Source organism: Ornithodoros turicata, chromosome 6, assembly GCF_037126465.1.
Source record: "Ornithodoros turicata isolate Travis chromosome 6, ASM3712646v1, whole genome shotgun sequence".
Lineage (NCBI taxonomy): Eukaryota > Metazoa > Arthropoda > Arachnida > Ixodida > Argasidae > Ornithodoros > Ornithodoros turicata.
In genome coordinates, this window is record NC_088206.1 from 64,480,248 (window position 1) to 64,494,152 (window position 13,905).

General features: G+C 46.8%; 1 protein-coding gene across 1 annotated transcript in view; it reads right to left on the reverse strand.

Moving 5' to 3' along the window:
- Positions 1-899: 899 nt before the first annotated feature.
- The window catches only part of LOC135397044 (homeobox protein SIX1-like), a 47,042-nt gene continuing 34,036 nt past the window's right edge, over positions 900-13,905 (reverse strand). The window contains exon 6 of the mRNA XM_064628374.1: positions 900-3,283. Within this exon, the coding sequence (XP_064484444.1) occupies positions 2,947-3,283 (337 nt within the window). The 3' untranslated portion in view covers positions 900-2,946. The remainder of the gene's footprint in view (positions 3,284-13,905) is intronic.

Sequence of the window (13,905 nt, forward strand, 5' to 3'; positions counted from 1 at the left end):
CAAGCTTTAGTGTATCTGCCGAGGTTCCCTAGATCCAAACGAGTGTACTTCGAGAGTATGTCGAGTGTGTACGTATGCAAGTGAGAGCATGTCGAAATCTGTCATCCGTTGCGCTATCGCGAGGTCAACTGCACAAATTCTGCCAAAGAGCATGTCGTTCAAAATTGTACAGAACACCCGAAGTTCTGCAATGCAGTAGTTTATCCAGAACCGCAAGTTTGTGGGGGTCTTGCAAAAAAATTGGGGATGCAGTTACATTGTAACAGTGGTGCACAGAAAAAAAAAAAAAAAAAAAATTGGGGCGTTGCCAAACATTGGGGGAGGGGGGGGGGGGGCTCTGGATAAATCACTGATGCAATGTAGATGTGTGTATGTGTGCGATACGTAATATAACTAGGGAGTGACTTTTTCGGGTTAAATGCCTTTCTCAGATTCGGGGGGTAAAAATCGGGTACTATTTTTAAATCTGTCATTTGGGGATAAATCGGGCGATAATTGTGCCTTCGGGTGTTATCGGGTGTTTCTGTTTCTCCTCTTGTATATTAAGTCCTTCCTAATCTCTCTTTTTTTTTGTTCTTTTGCGGGATCGTGACCTCCCAGCGGTAATCCCCGAAGGCATAGACAGTGTTGACACACATGGGTGTATTGCTGGGAACGTAAGTGACCCACTCTCACATGTGTTACACGTGGCGACCGTTGTTCGTCTTCAGTGGAAACGTCACTTGAGGATCTCATAGTGACTGGAATTCGGGGAGAAATCGGGTTTAACCCGAATTTGTTCAGAGGTCAGTTCGGGGGGGGGGGGGGGGAATAACCGGGCGGAATCGAGTTTTACCCGAAAAAGCCGCTCCCTAAATATAACAGGTGCGTGTAAATAAGAAACACAACAGTCGGCCAGAGAGAGCAGGAAAGAACTCAGCTTTATTCGAAATGGAAGACGCCGCCTTCTTCGTCCATAAAGTATATACTATATATGCGTATATCTCTATATATTTATATGTATATTTTGTACAGTCACAAACTAGGAAGGATCATCGCAGCGATGAAACGGTTCGCGTTGAAGGAATGAAGGGCTTATCTCCTGGTATCAACAGTTTCTGGAATGAATTTATAGGTACGTGTTCGTGGAATGCATGCTTTTTTTTTGTGTGTGGATATATCTAATGAAGTCAATTCTCGCGCGGACGATCTTGATGAATAGAAACTTAGTTATGGACAAAAGTAATTACTTGGTACTTGGTATTTAGATATTTTTGTGTCTTTGTGGGATAACTAGACATATCGCAGTCACAATAACTGAAATTTAAACGCTTCTTTATGGTAGATCAATATCTATAGTATCACTTGACTATGCTAGGGGAAAGCAAACATGATCTCGAAGCGATAAAGAAAAAAGAAAAGAAAGAAAAAGGCACGTGGAAAAAAATAACAATAAAATAAAAAAGGATCTCGTTGTGTCGTTTGCAAAACTGTTGCGGAATGCTTCGATAGATAAGCGTTACGATCCAAGCCTTACGATCCAAGCGTCACGGTGTACAGCTTGTACCGTTTTTTGGTATCACAATATTTAAAACTCCGAAACCTTGCGAAGTGAGAGACAAAGAAGGAAGCTAGCTTTTCTGAAAAATTAGGCGCCTCTATAGAAGCGGCTACTTTATGTTAACGTGACGCAAGATCTGGAAAAGCGCCTTATCGCTTCGCAGCAGCTCTGTATGATTTCGACGTCCGCGTGACGAAAGAGAGATAAAGTGGCTTTGCTAGTCCACACCAAGAAAACAGAACTTCTCCGCATATCACACTCAGGAAAACCCCTATGCGGAATGATATCATGTTTTTTGCACTCTGATTGGTTGCAACGTGGTACACGAGCGCGAGAAGCTGTAGAGCATGTTATATATTTTGGTTTAAAAAAAGCGTGTGCATTTTGATCTGATGCTTCTGCTGAAAGCGCGACGGTGACAGTGCTTTTCCTAATTGACCTTAACCCTTAGGTTCAGGTCGCATGCAAATTGTCCTAAAAGGGCGTCCCCGTTTTAACTTGTGATTAGAAGATGTGACGATATCATGCTGAACCGTTTATGAGGCGAAGTTCTATTTTCAGTGTGTCAGGCAGCAAAAGCTAATCTAGTAAGCACGTCTCGTTTGCTATGCGGTCAGTTCGTCGTCAACGTGTTCCATATTGTTCAAGCTGTTCCAAGTGTCAAGGAGTGAACTTTACAATCAACTGTCACAATGTTGCACAGCCCGCTAGCGCTTAATGTCACAGTTCGTGCACACATTTCCCGTTGTATGCCGACCAGCGTGTGTTGTCCGTCTCGTACACGCAATATGACAGCACCAGTATTGTCCACGTTTAACACACGCGATGCAGAACAGCACTGACGCACTCCTTGCGAAGCCAGCATAATAGTTATCCGCTGAACATGGATGCTGAAGAATCGATGATGCCCATAACGATGAGTCGAAGGATACCATAGAATACTTCTGCTTAAAAAACAAAACAAAAAACTGTAGACATGTTTAATCTTCATTGGCGCGATCAGTTGGTACGATGGGCGGTTTGTTTCGGCAGAAGCACGGGCGTTGTACCATTCAATTGCAGCCCTCAAATGAGGATACAATTTCGTTGAAATGTTCATGTACCAACAGCACGAGAGGTCATTCTCATGGGAGACAGAGCCATGCGAAGCACACAAAAGTAGGAATCCGGGAGCACAAACTCACAACACCGTTCAAAAAGGATTACAGTCCTTTTAGTAAAACCCTCCTCCCTTGCTATCGAACGCCTCACAAGAGGACATGTCCAGAGCCAAGATGTCGTGGTACAGATAGAAAAGCTCGTCAAACCTTCTGCCCATTCAACACAGGCTTGGTTGCCTTCTAGCTGTAGTAGTATACAGACCGGTTTTGATTATTTGATCTATAACGAGCACGATTCTGAGACAGCTAGGAGGAATGCGTGCCTTGCAGATGATGATGCGGATCAAACGCTGCAGCGCATGAGGTGTACAGCAGACTTCCAGAGGGGTACAGTCCCGGTTCAGTTTTAACGGACATGGACGGGAAGTCGTCCAGGGGCGACCTCTGTTGTTGTAAATAGGCTAGGGCAGTCAGGTCGTCCTGGAGGTGATGTCCTGGCAGGGCAGGAGACAGTCGCTGTACAGGTAGTGGAGTCTGGTGTGGGGTGGCTACACCAGTGCACGAGAGGAGTTGGTGTCCGGACGTAGACGGCGGACTTGGCCGTGGGGTGCAGGGCACGGATTCGCTGCTGCTGCTGTTGTTCCTGCGTGGAAACAAGGGAGAGCTCAAACAAACTATAGCGCTGGGAATAGACCTATCCCTGTTTGTAAACAAATGACGTCATAGTGTTCGACAGCGCCACCAATAGACCACTACCCGAGAAACGTCATCATGACATTGGTAGACAGACTGAAACCGAAACAAATCGGAAGGGGAGGGCTGGGTTCCACGAATGGGCACTTGTCCGCTGCCTCCTATTGAAAGAAAAGTCGGACCGAAGGCTTTCGGGCGCGACCTTGTTTGCCTCTAGCTTCGAGCGCAGTTCAACTCTACCAAATTGGTGGCGCTCTCGAACACTATGACGTCATTTGTTTACAAACAGGGAGAGGTCTATTTGGTAGAGTTGAACTACGCTCGAAGCTAGAGGCAAACAACGTCGCGCCCGAAAGCCACGGTCTTGAGCGGATTACGATGGTCCCTGAAAGGGAAGCGACGTTAGGACCTACCTTTTTCTTTCAATAGGAGGAGGAGGAGGAGGAGAGTCGTTGGGAGGGACCCGAGAGGTCTGCCTGCCTGATTAGGCGGCATGTTTCTCGGGAAGGGAAAGGTGGTGGAGAGGAGGAGAGGAAAGGGTGAAGTGGAAGACCGAGCGGAATCCGCTCGGGGGGAGGATAGCTGCGTCCATGGGCCGACTTCAGGGGAACTGTGCCGGCATACGCCTATTACACATCTGAGGGAAACCCATGAAAAACCCCAGACGGCACAGCCGGCCCGCGGATTCGAACCGCGGACCTCCCAGTCTCCAAGCACTGGAGCTGGTTCCAATAGGAGGCAGCGAACAATAGCGCCCATTCGTGGAACCCAGCCCTCCCCTTCCGATTCGTTTCGGTTTCAGTCTGTCTTACCAACGTCATGATGACGTTCCTCGGGTAGAGGTCTATGGAGTGCTGGTTTCATCTTAATGAAACTTGAAGTTTTTGACGCGGAATTTTGATGCCTTTTAGAACGATTATGTAAATTCATGTAATATTTGGCCTTACGGTTTGGTGCGCAGGGTTAAGTTAATTAAATTTATGCAATAAAAGTTGTTTAGTAACATAAAATTAGTTGATTAAAAATACAAAAACAAAAGCAGTGAAGACAATCGTAGAGAATTATTATGGGTCAAAGCATTCGTGCACGTACCACAATAAATCTACAAACAACAACAACAACTTTATTTATGCGATGGTCAATGGAGAGTTTCATCGCCATCGGTGATGCTCTACCGCATTGCTAGTGGTGACGTGGTGAATGAAATAATGAGCCCCGTCACAATAAGGCAGTGTTCACTGACCCTAAATTTGCACTGCAAGCTATTGAAAAATTCTGGCATAATAAATCTACGATCGTTGTCGGTGTTTTTGTTTTCGTGTTCTTCGACTACTGTATTGACTGCCCTTCTACGTCTTTGTGCTTTAGTTGGTTAAATTAAAAGTCACTAACATAAATTCCACGCCCCAAACCCCGCGGACATCCTCAACGGAGACAGTGTCACTACATTTTTTGTAGAGTCGACCCCGGTGTTGCCGAGTATTCATTCCAACGATTAATCGCCACAGCGACAAGACAGCTATCCGGGGAATCTGTCCAGGAACAGAAACGAGGACACTCGAGAAAATATTTTTGCACACGAATACTTCGCGCGAATAAATAAATAAATCCGGAACATCAAGCACATTTACAATATATTTTTTTTTGTCAACGTATAAGTTTCGAAACATCAGGAGGTAATGGACCTACAATGCAATGAAATGCGATCGCATTCATGGCGCAGCACTCAAAAATATGATCTGCGACGCAAATCAATAAAGACGCGCAGCAAAATTAATCGAGATCATTACGAAGAGTGCAGTGTGCGAATCTGCGAGAAGGAATCTCCTTTACGTTCGGTCGGTTTGGACCTGGCTGGTTTGGTCTAATACGTCACCGGTAATCTCGTGCGGAAATGACATCAGTGTCCTAACTTCCGTGTCCAGCGCCTCACAGGTTCCGATAGGCAAGGGGCCCTGTGATCGCCGCGTGTTTAAAATGGGTTTCCCAGTCGCTTCTGAAGCAGTATATGGATGGCTGTTGCGCTGTTGCGAAGGCCTGATTATTCCCTTCAGGACTACAATGCCAGGTATTGGCACAGCGACGGTAACGCTGCATACTTCTCCTACATATGTACTTATGGAAGAATATGAAACCCGCAACATCAAAAACGAATTTTTGACATTAACACATTTTTTTTTTAATTTTCAGCCGCAGTTGAAAATCGCTGCTTACACACATGACGCACGCTTGAAGTTTGCTTGTTGCAGCCGTTATACTCAATGTTACATTACGTGCGTGCTTATATGTACCGTCGGTAAATTAGTTTATGCACAAACACACAGAAAAACAGTCTATTAGTCAGGCTCTGACAGTCGCGCTTTATCGCTTTCTAAAGATGTTTTTTTTACAGCCAGGTACGCATCCACATCCAGCACTCATAGCGTGAGTCGTCTGCTATAGCGTCGGTGGTGCTGATGAAAGGGCTCGCCGTTGTCGGCCTCACAGAGGTGGGCAACGTCACGACTCACGCCCTGGGGGAATGTGCGTCCTGGGCCGACTTCTAAGGGAACTGTGCCGACATGTGTCTGAAAGTGTCTGAGGAAAACCCAGGAAAAGCCCCAGACAGCACAGCCGGCACCGGTATTCGACGTGACATGGCCAGCACGCTAACCACTGAGCCACGGGAGCTGGTGTCTACTGGCGTATAGACACGGCAGTCGATTCTTTTCCCATGATTCTTAGAAAGTACCGGCCACCGTTCACTTGGGGGGGGGGGGGATATATTTATAAGACGAAAAGGAAAAAAAAAAAAAACAGGGGAAAGGTCAGCCAAACGGGACGTCGGCTTGCTATTCCAGAAATAAATAAATAAATAAAGAAAATTAAGAAATAAATAAAAAGAAAAGGAATTAGGCAATAAAGGATAAACTAACAAATGATGAAAGAAGGATGAGGTAGATTAAAGACAAAGATGACAAAAAAAAGATGACTAACAAACGGTGAAAGAATGATGATAATGAGATGGATCACAGAAGATGACTTTAAAAGGAAAGCAACACAACAACAACAAAAAGTCGCTCACTATCTAGGGGCGTTCAGGTGCGGATAAAACACAGACGGTATCCGCACAATGCATGACTTCGCAGACTCGTGACACCAGTTTAATTTCGGGCGAATACGACTCAAGATAAAAGTGAGCTGATAAACAAGTTGCACTGATTACCGATTACCGCCTACTACTGGTTGGCTGGATTTATTTCGTGCCTGCGGCGCCGAACGGAGGCAACTCTGCAAGCAATTTGAATTTTGTGTTCCTTTTTAGCCAACCAAGACGATCCCGGCTGGTGGTCACGTGACACCCGTGACGTGACGTGCGTCACCAGAAGTTGAGTTCTACTAGCGGTGGTGTGTGACCCGTTGAACCCAATTAGACGGTACGTACATTTTTCGGCTGGTAATCGCCACAGTTCCTTTTAGGTGACTGTGACACTGATATAGTTAATTCTACGACTTCAGAGCGGCTAATGAGATACTGATCCATGAACACGTTTTTGCCGTTCGCTCTGACCAGGTCCTGTCCTTTCCCATCATAGCCAACATTGGCACTGCCGTAAAGCAAGAACAGTATCAGTTGCGGAAAATATTTTCTGCTCGTATACTGTTACCCCGCTTGATCGGCCTTTGTGCGCTCACTTTACAGTCTTGGAAATTCCCCCATGTAACTTGGGACCAACTATGGCTACCTATAGCCTTCATATTTTCGCATCAAGCGTCGTACAGCTATTCTTATGGCGAATTCGGGAGGTCATTTCGTGGCAACTTTTTTTTTTGCCAGATCCCGAGCAGTCATGTTCGCTTGGTCAAAGCGAAGCAATCTCGCATGTTCGCGTGACGCTTTCCGAGCGCCCGGAATTTGCCAGCTAGCACTTATTTCGCCCGGGCTCGAAACGACCGAGCAGCGGGTTGCCCAACTATATCCGGTGTCGTCACATCCGCACGGGAACGGTGGGGAGCGCCCCCATTGGCAGCACGACGAAGTTCACGTGGGTTAGCAGACGACGGAACCCGAAGACGAGCGACCGCGGTGCCCCTAGCGTGATCCAAGCGAGCAATTTCCGACCGCCATGCCGTGTTGCCATGAAATGACCACCCAAATTCGCCATTATAGTAATCATATTTTCCTTCACAACAATGACGCAGCCATCGATTCATTACATGTCTGATCGAAATGTTATCGCAGTTTTCGGTCATGGGAATAGCATCTTGAACTATGGACTGTGGGTACCGCCTTTCTTTTTTTCCTTACGTTCACGTGCTTTGGGTATCTCTGGTTGGTTGGTTGGTTAAAGACGACCGTACAGACTGCCCACGGTTAGGTTACAACAATATCAGCTGGCCTTGCACAACTCCAAATCGGCCACGCACCGTGTTCGTACCGTGGCGCCACGTAACATGATCACACCTCTTACGTCTTGCACCTTGTGGTTCATTGCCGCCAGGGGAAGCAAGCAAGAGGCGCATACCAAATACCAAACCAGCTTCTCATCTTTCGGCGTATTGTTCGTAAAGACTGGGCTGACGCCACGGCTTCTACGTCGTGCACAGGCACATATACAGGCTGGCTGGAATTGCGAGGTACAGGGTACAGATGGTGACGTCACGAAATAGCGGAGAAGCAAAAAAGCGAGCGACCAAAGGAAAAGGAAAGCAGGAAAATGACGTCTGAATCGTCTTTTGTTCTCTGGGGGAAAGCACAATAGGTGAAATGGAATACGCTGTTTGTTCTTGGTTGCGCCTGGAGAGAATGCAGTGGCAGAATGTAAGAAAAAAAAAGTCCATGCTATTTGGCTGCGCTTTAGTGTATGTGTGGTAGGCAGGCAGACCGCTCCAATCCCCACGTCCCCCCACCCCCCTTAGTGTATGTGTTCATAACTGAAACGTCGCCATGCCAAAACTGGACAGCTGTTTCGTGATGTACACCCATCAGGGTGACAGCTTCACCACTAAAAGGAGTCTCTCACTCTGACGGACTGACACCTCACTTAACGTTACCTTCAGACGCCACCCAGCTTTCCCTACCTGGACACTGCTTCTGATGGTCCAGTAAGGTCGAAACAGCAGTCCAGTGCTGGTAATGCAACGTTTGTGTCATAAACTCACGGTAGGACGTAGGCTTTTCTAAAGGAAGGCCGCACATTGGGCATGTTCTCCTGGACCTTTTTTCTACGCAGAATTAATTTCTCATATGCCATTCCATAGAGATGAGCCCGTTGCAGTTTCTTACGGGTCTCCCTTCTAAGAGGGCACAAGACGCGTTATTTGCCTGCCAAAGAAAAAAGGAACGCAAAAGATGCAGCGACCATGGCTAGCTTCCTAGCAGCGCTGAAACTGTCATTTTGGCCACCCATCAAGTCTCACTATCCCATGTGCGCTATCCAGAGTAGGTGGACGGCGGTTCAGAGTAAGCGATGGCCCGGTCATGAATTCCCCTCCACCTACACGCATCACCAGAGGGCAGTGATATGCGCGCGCCGTCCTAACACGCAAAGTCAAATGAGAGTACTGCGCAAAGCCTTCGATCAGGTTCTGCGGTAACGGCACAGGTGTACGAATTACCGCAATCAATTACTTTGCTTTGGTCATTTTGTACCTCTCCTACTCCTGGGTCTCTTCGAAGTAACTGAGCCGTTTTATGAGACTGAAGTGGGTGTCCTTATTAGCTGTACGTGCTTGACGCGGAGGCAGATGCACCAAGCAATAAGTGTGCATATCTCCTATTGCAATCCGAGAAAGCCACTTGATAGAGTTCCTTTGTTCAGTGACATTGGATATCCTTTATAAAAGACAACAGGCGCCATGTATTTTCTATGAGAGAAACAATCCAATTTTTCTCAGCAAATAATGGACCGATTTCAACGGGACCGTAGTTTTGACAATATTCACAAAAATGAGTGTATTTCTTGCTGTTTTTCTAAAGACGTTACGCAAAGTGCGAAAATCTAGCCACCCACCTTGCGAAGCGCATAATTCAAATACTATCATATCCAGGCAAAATATGATCGCTAAGAATTCTTCGGGGATCTTTCTGGAACATTATAACACCTACAATACGTATATCCATAACCTCGTTCATGCACAGAATTTGAAAATCGTGAATCGGCGATGCGGCTTCACTATGATCCCCTCTTAACATGGTTAACATGCGGTTCATAATGCGATAATAGATACAATATCAGTGTTACACTGCACGTGTAGGAATATAATGAAGTCCATAGCATAAGGGAAGTATGGACAGTGGCAGCAGTTATATAACGGGCATACTGCCTGTCGGTTTACAGCGCCACCATGACATTGCTGATAATATGGTAATACGCGTGAGAGACGTCGAAGAACGGTCATCAACCGATATCGGGGCAGCGAACAGGATCTTAATGTTTGTTCAGTATTAGCCGCGAAAAAGAAATTTTGCCCGACACTGACAAGCAACAGAGCTGAATCAGCTCTGCGTCGATGAATATTATTCTGCTGCCAAGCGTCTGTCTTCAACATGATGTATTGCGCGGAGAAATACGATATACCAACATTTCACTTTTGCCGGCTCGCTCAACAAAGTGTCAACTTCCCTATGTGCCCGAATAAATAATTGGGTCGCGACTCCCTGGGCCCTGCACCTACGCGCACAAAAAAATCTGGAAAAGCGGGCGTTTAGCGCAATATTCCCAGAGCCCCAATCCTAGTTATAAATAAACGACACGCTGAAAATTGATCGTGGTTAGCGCTTCGAAAGTTAGCGCGCCGCTTACAAGATGGATTTCCTTCTCGACTGAGCGATAATCCTTGACTTGAATCTCAGCGCTTCTTATCTGCGCGTCGTCTTTTTTGTTTGTATCTTCCCTATTAATTTATCGCTCGCCTCTTTATCAGGCGTCGCGTGAAATACGAGACGACTTTTCCGCCATCTCCGAGCTGCGATTATATTTTGAACGCCGGCTGTTTGACACGATATGTCACGCGCGTTGCAGTCGGGCATTTTATTCTTTATTATTAGCGGCGGTTTGGACGAGATTTATGCTCGTGCTGCGATAAAGGACATGTACGTGTGGGAAGGGAGAGATTGCGGCTTGAAATCTGCAGCTATAAGGCGCCTGCGTAAAATGCAGTTAAAAAAAGTGGCATCGAAGTGCGAAGCTTTCTCTTCGCGGACAGCAAGGTGCCGTTACCTTGAGATCGATACAAAAGGAACCGTAGTTGTTCGTTGCGCGGTTCGTGGTTACGTGGTTGCTGCTTGTGTTCTGCGCATGCGCAGAATCACCAACTCTATTCCTTACGTACGCGAACGTCTTAGCTTACGGTATACTGAAACTCCCTAATATTTAGCGTACAGTTTCATAAGAAAAAAGAGTACACATAATTGTGAGCTGCCAAGGTTTGCACAAGCTGTGTTAAGTCCTTTACATGAACCAGAAAGCAGACATGAAGCATGTGCATACTAGGTTTATTCGTTAGCAGAAAGGGGACTAACCGATGCAAATCATCAGTGGAGGGCACTTGAACACGATGAACGTCTGCACTTTAGCGGAGAAAGTGACAAGATATCTATCTATCTGCCTGGCGATTTTATTAGGTTTCGAACGAATATGTATATTACAGAGGATGTAGTCTTTTTTTTTCACCTGCAGCTGTAGAACGGCTTCTTAAAGGGACCATGAAACGATATTTGGCAAGCCCACGATCATTTTTAATTAGTTCCCCTGTACTAAAGCATTCACTCTGTGAAATATGAAGTTGAAAATCGTACAAATATCGAAAATATTCGATATTTACCACAGGCGTGAACAGCAGCTGCTACGGCCCGCCTCCGAGGCGAACTGGCCGTGACATCATACACAGAACATGTTGCCGATTCGCGGACGGGCTTTTGTGAGCAAAGTGCGAAATTTTCAAACAAGCTTGTATACTTCGACATGAAATATGTTTTAATCTGACTTAGAGACATGATTGTAACTAACCGTTTCCACAGAATCCTACGAGAAATGTAATATAGCCGTTGACTGTCAGCATGGTTACCGGAGCACGTTTTCCTCTTTTAACTTCATCTTCGTCAGAACATACCTTCGTCGGTAACATTTTATGAGCTGCTGCGTACCAAACGATCCATAGACGCTGTGTGTGTCGCACAACCTCTTCCTCCATTGCTGATAATTTGCCTTTCGCCATATTTCAAGTGATTTCGACGGGAGATATACAACGTCGTTGTTGTCCAAACCGAAACCATGCACCCACGTGGTCCGGCGGGGTGTGTCCTCCTCGTCGTTCACAGTTGGCTGAGAGGATTGGATGGCCATGACGTAAGCCCACTTCGAAGGCATATATTCAGCGGTCACGCCCTGCTATTTTTGTCTGATAACTGCGCCCCCGTTGTACTGAATACGGCCAAAAGTCGATGTGTGTACGATAGTGATGGATCATGAGAACGGTTTCCTGCAGACTACTCAGATTTCTCGAAAATCATTTCATGGTCCTTCGACTTCGGGGAACACATTCCTGTTCAACACGTGCCGCTTCTTGTGGTCAAAACTCGCGAAGTGAAAGAAACGGAGGAAGCGTGAAAAACGAACGGCAGAATTTACGACCAGCACTCGGAAGCAGTGCTATCATCTGAGAACAATGCGCGCTGGGAGCACTATTTTCCCTCGATGGCCTCTTAGGAGCCGTCGAACAGGGGTATGGTGAAGTATATAGGGAAAAAGGAGGGTGTCGGATATGGTGGTTCACACCACATATCCACACATACATTGTCCTACCCTTTGAGGAAAGGGAAGTTGAACTGTTTTTAAAAGAAGGCTAGGTTTTGCGTGTGCGTTTGCGTCCGTCAGGCTTCTAGTGCCTATTTCAGGACGCAAGGCGGTGATGCGTCCCATAGCAATAAAACAGCAGGTGTCCGCTCATGACTCTTCTCAGAAGTTGTCTTTCCGCGCTGCTTTCTGTCTGAGCTGCGTGCTTCCGTTTCGCGGGGCAGTTCCGCGGCTGCCTTGGGGGGGGGGGGGGGGGCTAAATGGGCGCGGTGTTTGTTGAAGTGATGTGGATCTAACTGGAGCGTGGTTAGAATGAAAATGCAACAGAATCGTTGACATTGCGTTAATTGGTAACTTAACACACACTGAGTGTCAGGAGCACTACAGCGTGGAACGTAACAGCAGATTAATTATTGATGATGAATGGGGAAATTCACCACATGAGGGGCGGCCCACTACCCCAAGGTGCAATGGAGGGAGTGAGATGTGTGTCCTGGTGATGAAACGATGAACGACGCTGAAGTGTGTGGTCGGCAGCCAGTCGGTGGTTCAATATTAGGGGCTGCGAGAACACCAACAAAACGCTATTCAAAAACACAACAGACAAGAAGACGCAGCGCACGTGTACGCAGGCACATCATAGGGTAGAGAGGGGACCGGTGTTAAGGAGAAAAATCAGGAAGTACTCCAGAGCACGACGATGTTCGACCATGGTAGACGAAGAGTCGAGGATGGTTGACAATGTAAATGGTGCGGCAGGGATCTTCTGCGGGCGACACTGAAGGTGCTGCTCTTTGGGAGTTATGAAGATGACAATCGAGTAGCACGTGCTTTATATCCGCCAAAACAGCACAGCGCGAGCAAAGCTGAAAGGGGGGGGGGGGTGAACGCTACCCCGAGACGGAGCCTATACATATGCATCAGCGATGCAAAATAGCGAGGCACACGGGAGGGTATGGTGAAGCAGAGGTCAGGACCCACTTCTCGCATCAGGGTGCTTGATGGAACGTCACGAGACCATTGCGCATGTGCGAGACTGCTCACCACATCATTGAGGAAGGTTCGCCTGTCCCTGTGGGGAACATGAGAATAGATTTCTTTCTTTCAAGAGTCGAAATTATGCTTGAAACACGGGAAAGAACAAGGTTCAGAATAGACGGTTGTTGCGTCTAATTATTTTCTCACATCTACAATATCCCACGTCCTAATATTTATGTACACATTGTTGGCGTTGCGTCAGGGTAACCAGTATTGAGTAACTGTGGCATGTGACAAAAGCGCATAAAAGAAGAAAAAAATAAAGCTCCCGCTTGATCACGAGGTTTAGGATCACAGCGAAGCAAATCATAATGACAGCGAATTATCGGTTCAGTGGAGATCAGTGAATGGAAAAAAGGGGAAGCAAGCCCGCGTGGATCACCTGGGAAATATGACTTGCCAGGAGCGGCGCGTACCTGGCCAGGTCCTATACGCGTGGGGTGGAAAAACAATGCTGCGACGGGGGACACAAACGATGAAAATGTTGGGTGGAGTTGAACGGCGGGGTCGTCAGGCATCCCGCGCTAAAAAATGAATAAAAATAGATAAAAGTAAAATAAAATAAATATTATAATGAGAAGTGCCTGGCAGCGCGTGCCCCACAAGATGCTGGGAAGCGATCTGCTCCATTATTTTGAATCGGAGGAAATCGACAAAAATCGGCAGAAGCGGCCGTATGGTATCTATGCCGAGGATGATAACAATGACGATGAGGGAGCAGCGCGTGGCGCAAGAACGGACCGGGGGGGGGGGGGGG